The 7149-nt window shown below is 40.3% G+C and overlaps 1 protein-coding gene across 1 annotated transcript in view; it reads left to right on the forward strand.

The window, feature by feature from the left end:
• The window catches only part of spg11 (SPG11 vesicle trafficking associated, spatacsin), a 46229-nt gene extending 40246 nt beyond the window's left edge, over positions 1–5983 (forward strand). Inside the window, 5 exon segments of the mRNA XM_051952342.1 lie at positions 971–1139; positions 1271–1347; positions 1441–1596; positions 4121–4272; positions 5535–5983. Coding sequence (XP_051808302.1) covers positions 971–1139; positions 1271–1347; positions 1441–1596; positions 4121–4272; positions 5535–5709 — 729 coding nt within the window. The 3' untranslated portion in view covers positions 5710–5983.
• Positions 5984–7149: the final 1166 nt, after the last annotated feature.

Consider the following 7149-nt stretch of genomic DNA (forward strand, 5'->3'; position numbering starts at 1 on the left):
TAGCATGGCCATGTCAGTGACAGCAAGAAAAGCACTCAGAGAGCGCTGTACTCTGCCAAGACTGTTCATTCCCTGACCTTGCGCTGAGCACAGGCGTGTGTTATGCATGTGTACGTTATGTACAGTTACTGAATCGCATGACCTAAATATGTAGCGGCCTCCGTAAATTGATGTGTCTCAGAAACGCCCCCACAATTTGATTAATTGTTCCTTGTATCATTTCCAATAGGTCAGCAGTGGTCGATTTATAGTAGGTTCCCAATCGTGATCGTCAGCAGACAACTGACAAAGCGTTCACTTGTCATAGTTACAGTGACGCTGTGCTGGCCACTGTATCTCACAATGGGAAATCCTTAACAATTCCATGGATCTAGACTATAAGCTGCATCACTGCCAAAATCTAATCACTTGGTCCTTGAGTTACTGCTGAGCTTCCCTGAAAATTTCATCCAAATCTGTTGGTCCATTTTTGAGTAATGTTGCACAGATTCACAGACAAACACACCCCGATCGTCACATAACTCTCCCGCATTCCTTGGCAGAGTATTAATAATATGTGACAATATGTTATTCATAGGACCAATTTATCTGTGATGTGTGGACAGGAATATTCTCATGGAGAAAAGTTTTCTACTCCTTACAAAAAAAATGACAACAAACAAGTGATTTTGTGAACAGTGATAAAGGACTTTATAGTATAAAACTAAGCCACTAAATGGGAGTTACAGCCCCTTGTGTCCAGGTGAAGTCGAGAACTTTTTAAAGTACCTTTGTACTATATGTCATCCTAGAATTAGACTAGATTAGATTAGATTAGATTAGATGAGTTTATTCTTCCCCTTGGGGAAATTCACAAATTCACACATTTACGTTAATGTAGTTTTGACACTATTTAAACACAGCGGTATGTCAAACTATATAAACTTCACATTAGCCCGATTTTAATACAAGCCATTCCTTCCTGTTGCAGAGCTCCAGCCTGAAGACTGCTCTGCTGGAATACATTAAGCGGTGCCTCCCTGCAGACAGTGAGAAACACAACATGGTAGCATTGTGTTTCAGTATGAGGAGGGAGATAGGAGAAAATCACGAAATAGCTGCCAGGACACAGCTGAAAATGATTGAGTCTCAAGCCTGGGGTGAGCTAGGAAACTGCTAACAACTACATCACGGCAAGAATGCGACAAAACATCTGTACTTTTTATCTAGTTTGCTTCATGAATCACTTTACACTGTTGTTGTACTGTCCACCTGACCTTTCTCTCAGCAGCTGTCACTCCTGATCTGAAGAATTCATTGGTTAAGGTGTTGGGGCTGCTGAAGGACGCAGCAGAGAGCTTCTCTAAGGTACCTGAACTCCCCTATGTGCTCTTTTTATCCTGACAAGACAGATTGACACTGTGTGTGTGTGTCTGTGTGTCTGTGTGTGTGCACTTCCAGGACTCTTGTGTGCGTCAGGCCAGCCGTTGTGTGCGGACAGCGAAACTTGTTGCTCTTCAGCTCCACTTTCTGAACAGTGGATCAGATCTGCGCATCATCAGCCTGCGACCCACAGAGCTGCTGAATGCTGTCAAGATGCTGCCACGATGCTACCAGGTTTGTTTACTGTAAAAACATTGTCATATCTTTTCTACCCAAAACTCTCATTCTGTATTCCAGCTGTTTAGGCGATTTAAATCTGTCTGCAAACAGAGCCTGTGGTGCGGCTTCTCTGTGAGATGAGTACCTTACTGTGCAGAAATGAACACCTCCATATTTTGATCACTTTGAGGTAACCAGTGTAAAAGCAGCAAAGTCAGTGTGATTCAGCACAGATATAAAAAACACAGTTGAAAATAGTGCCTTTTGGCTATTTTCTTCAATGCTCCAACAAGATAATGGAGAAGCTCAACTCTAATAGCCATCATAAACAGAGTAGTGGTTACTAGAGTTGAAACTAGAAAAGCACTGAGTGCAGTACTCTGCCAAGGCTGTTCATTCTCCCGTATGACATTGTCAGAAATGCAGCATTTATTTTAGAAATGCAGCATTTTTTCATTAGTTATTGATGATCAGAAGTCATGGCAATATAGAATGTGGCCATTTAATGTAGATGTACCCACAAACAAAATGACTTTGCACTGAGGACAGTCCTTCTGTCATTTCTGACCTTCCCTGAAAATTTCATAGAACTCCGTTACTCCATGTTTGAGTCATGTTGCAAACAGACAGACAGACAAACCAACGCCAATCGTCACACAACTCTGCCGTGCACCTTGGCGAAGTAAAAAATGTTTTATCATTTACAGTTGTGTTCAAAAGTTTACATACACTTGTAAAGAACATAATGTCATGGCTCTCTTGAGTTCCCAGTTATTTCTAAAACTCAGATTTTTCTCTGATCGAGTGATAGGAACAGAAATTTCTCTCCAAATTGACTTCTGTCACAAAAAACGTTAATGAAATTTACTTCTTTTATGACTTTATTATGGGTTAACAGAAAAAGTGACCAAATCTGCTGGGTCAAAAATATACATACAGCAATACTAGTATTTGGTTATATGTGCCTTGGCCATTTTTACTTCAATTAGGCGCTTTTGATAGCCATCCACAAGCTTCTGGCAAGCTTCTGGTTGAATCTTTGACCGCTCCTCTTGACAGAATTGGTGCAGTTCAGTTAAATATGTTTGCTTTCTGACATGAACTTGTTTCTTCAGCATTGTCCACATGTTCTCAATGGGGTTTAAGTCAGGACTTTGGTAAGGCCATTCTAAAACCTTAATTCTAGCCTGATATAGCCATTCCATTTCCACTTTTGATGTGTGTTTGGGGTCATTGTCCTGTTGGAACACCCAACTGCGCCCAAAACCTAACCTTCGGACTGATCGTTTTAGGTTAGCTTGAAGAATTTGAAGGTAATCCTCCGTCTTCATTATCCCATTTACTCTTTGTAAAGCACCAGTTCCATGGGCAGCAAAACAACTCCACAGCATAATACTACCAGCACCATGCTTGACGGTAGGCATGGTTATCTCACCTTTTCTCCTTCAAACCTATTGTTGGGCATTGTGGCCAAACAGCTCGATTTTTGTTTGGTCTGACCACAGAACTTTCCTCCAGAAGGTCTTATCTTTGTCCATGTGATCAGCAGCAAACTTCAGTCGAGCCTTAAGGTGTCGCTTTTGAGCAAGGGCTTCCCTCTTGCATGACAGCCTCTCAGTCCATGGCAATGCAAAACACACTTGACTGTGGACACTGACACCTGTGTTCCAGCACCTTCTAATTCTTGGCAGATCTACTTTTTGGTGGTTCTCGGTTGATTCTTCACCCTCCTGACCAATTTTCTCTCAGCAGCAGGTGATAGCTTGCATTTTCTTCCTGATTGTGGCAGTGACAAAACAGTGCCATGCACTTTATACTTACAATTGTTTGCACTGTTGCTCTTGGGACCTGCAGCTGCTTTGAAATGGCTCCAAGTGACTTTCCTGACTTGTTCAAGTCAATGATTCGCTTTTTCAGATCTATACTGAGCTCCTTTGACTTTCCCGTTGTAGCGTTTGTGGGCATTTGTATCCACTGAGCCCTATTTAAATGGCCTCAGAGAAGTCACCAGCTGTAGTCACTCATAATCACTCACAAGAAGTTTAGAGGCAATGCTATGAAGCTCATTTCATTGACACAACTTTCTAAGTCATCAAAAGTGCTAATTCATGTTCCTGTATGTATATTTTTGACCCAGCAGGTTTGGTCACTTTTTCTGTTTACTCATAATAAAGTCATAAAAGAACCAAACTTCATGAATGTTTTTTGTGGCAAGGAAGTATCTGTTCCAATCACTCTATCAGAGAAAAATCAGAGTTGCAGAAATAACTGGAAACTCAAGAGAGCCATGACATTATTCTTTACAAGTGTATGTAAACTTTTGACCACTACTGTATATGGCAACTTAACTATTGTATTGAGAAAATGTTGGATCAAAGTGGATTTAGTTTTAATTTGTGTTTTTCTTAATTAACAAAATGGAATTCCTTATAATCATGAATTAGACTTGATAATTGTCTAGTTACCAACAGTCATGTTTCAGAGATTCATTCCCATACTTAGACACACTAGATGGCATCCAGTGTTTTCTGTCCCTTAGGTTTTTGTGGTGTCGGAGGCGTACAACTACACTCCAGACTGGGCTGAGATTTTGTACCAGAAGGTCATCCTGAAAGGAGACTTTCTTTACCTGGAGGAGTTCAAACGCCACCGTTCACTTACCTCCAACCTGTTTGAGGACATTTTCAAAAAGTGAGTCGATACACATCTTGTAGGATAGCAATGCTAAGCACATAGTGCTACTTTTTCCAAGGTTATGACCAGAGATGGGTAGTAACGAGTTACATTTACTCCGTTATATTTACTTGAGTAACTTTTCGGAAAAAAAAAATTACCTCTGAGAGTAGTTTTACTCTGCCATACTTTTTACTCTTTACTTGAGTAGATTTGTGAAGAAGAAACACTACTCTTCCTCCGTTCCACTGGACTACACTCACTTTTTTATTTACCAAATTAGATATGCTTTATTTTGCTGGAGAGATGCCTCCAGTAGATCTACTGTGTTTCACCAATCAGGCGAAGCAACAATCATCACGTGACCTTTTTACCAGACGTCGCCCTGCGGTCACATGACCACATAAGACCTGTGGCGGTATAGTGGCACAAACTCTTCACATGTAGCAGACAAGGAACGAAAAAAACGGGAGCATTTTCGATAAATTTGATCTTGCTTCGAGTCCGACAACATTAGCATAGCATTAGCATGGATAGCTCCGTCTTCGGCTTTTGTCTTCTGTTTACTAACACGGGTGAAGTGAAGCATGACGTCATGTTTGTTCGGTCCCATATACAGTCAATGGTAGGTCCGCGTGATATGGCGGGGAGTGGGGGTCCAAATAGTCGGATCTCAAAATTAATATTCAGATACCACCACAGCGACCAAATATTCGGACATTCAGGTCCCACTGAGCCTGTGCCATTTGGAGGGAAGTGAAATACAGTATATCTTGTCACTGGAAGCAGTTTGCACTGTTCAAACATACAAACGTTATCTTACTACGGGTATGTGTTTCAAAAGCTTTATGTTGTGAAAAACAGATTTGGAAATTTATGTTTCAAGCGCCTTAATTTGTCATTTTGTAAAGATGTTATTTATTTTTGCATTTTTAAAATTTTATTATTTGGAAATACCAGAATTTGCACATTATTTTACATTTTTGTCTGACTTATCACATCATTTGAAAAAATTAATCGGACATTACAATCAAACAGTTATTCAGTACTTGAGTAGTCTTTTCACCAAATACTTTTTTATTCTTACTTGAGTGATTTTTTTGAATGACTACTTTTTACTTCTACTTGAGTGATATTATTTTGAAGTAACGTTACTCTTGAGTACAATATTTGGCTACTCTACCCACCTCTGGTTATGACACAACTGGCAGTTGATAAATTGTCTGAAACCACATGAAAATTTGAGCTCATCTCGCCTATTTGTTTGTGCATTGTTTTAGGCTGGACAGCATGCCCAGCAGCATCATACCCAACGTGAAGCGACTGCTGACTCACTGTGATGACGTGTACAGCCACTATAGGCTGGCCTACCAGCAGAATCTGTATGACGTCACCAAGACACTACTACAGGACACCAAGACTTCCAATTACTTAAATGACAGACTTGCCAGCTGATCAGTGGCGTTCCTGTCAGACATGGGATATATAACAATGGTAGCTTCATTAATCTCTTTAAGTAACAGCATTCTTGCTCTCTGAGATAGGTCACAACTTCCTTTATTCAGAGACACAGTACACGCAATGCATGTGTCAAATACACAGCATTGGGCAGTACATCAAATGATGTATAATATATTTTAATATGCCTATAAACAAAAGTCTCAACTAACAGTAATGTATTTGTCCAAATTGTACAAGCTCTTAAATAAATAAATGCCTGCTTTATGTATGACTGCCTAAACACTGAAAATTCTGTCCATATGTGATGATTATCAAACTTTTACTTTAGCCAAAGAAAAAGAAAAATATCCGGACAGCTGTGATGGTGCTTAGACTCAACCTGAGGATGAATACTTTTGAAATGGCAGATTTCAATTTTTGATTTTTAAGTTTACAAACCTAGGTAACGTTGACAGTTTTAACCATTCAAAGTCAAAATGCATGTTCTGCAATAGAAATGGATAAAATAATCTATCCATTCTCTATGCACCACTTTATCCTCACTAGGGTCGTGGGGGGTGCTGGAGCCTATCCCAGCTGACTTGGGCGAAGGCAGGGGACACCCTGGACAGGTCGCCAGTCTGTCACAGGGCTACATATACAGACAAACAATCACTGTCACATTCACACCTACGGGCAATTTAGAGTAACCAATTAACCTCAGCATAGTTTTGGACAGTGGGAGGAAGCCGGAGTGCTGGGAGAAAACCCACGCATGCACAGGGAGAACATGCAAACTCAATGGAGAAAGATCCCAGGCCCAGGGATAAAATAATGCCAAATTGTAATGATAGATTTACGAGTCAGTAACAGGTCAAATGAATTAATGCACTACTGATTAAAGTGGTCAAGATGCAACCGGCATCATTAGACATTATCAGGGTTTGATGTAGGGGTTGCACAGTGGATCGGTGGTTAGCACTATTGCCTTGCATCCTTTGCATCCCTTCCTTGGATTAAGCAGTGTATAGATGATAAATGGATGGAGGGTTTGTTACACAAACGGTGTAGTTCTCTGTGCCTCCTGTAGATGGTAGTACATAGCAAAACACACACTTGCATGTAGAGAGAAAACAATTTCCTGGAGTTTCTACTGGCTGAGAGTTGCAGAGACCCTACTTTATTGTCATTACTGATGTAGGCAGGCTTTGTAATAACCCGCGCAGTATACCATGTACCAATTGTGCTATGCAAAGGTTGCATGGAAGCAAAAGTCTGTCTCTGGGTACAATGTACATGACAGTGTAACTGCTATCAGGTAAACACACAACCACAGGAATAATACTTTCAGTGACAACCATCCATTTTTATCATAGCTAGTTTTGCACATCCTAAAATTCTCAAACACAAATGACACAAAATAAACTTTGTCTTTAGCTGAGACAAATATTAGAT

Source organism: Acanthochromis polyacanthus, chromosome 8 (assembly GCF_021347895.1).
Source record: "Acanthochromis polyacanthus isolate Apoly-LR-REF ecotype Palm Island chromosome 8, KAUST_Apoly_ChrSc, whole genome shotgun sequence".
NCBI classification, from domain to species: Eukaryota; Metazoa; Chordata; class Actinopteri; family Pomacentridae; genus Acanthochromis; species Acanthochromis polyacanthus.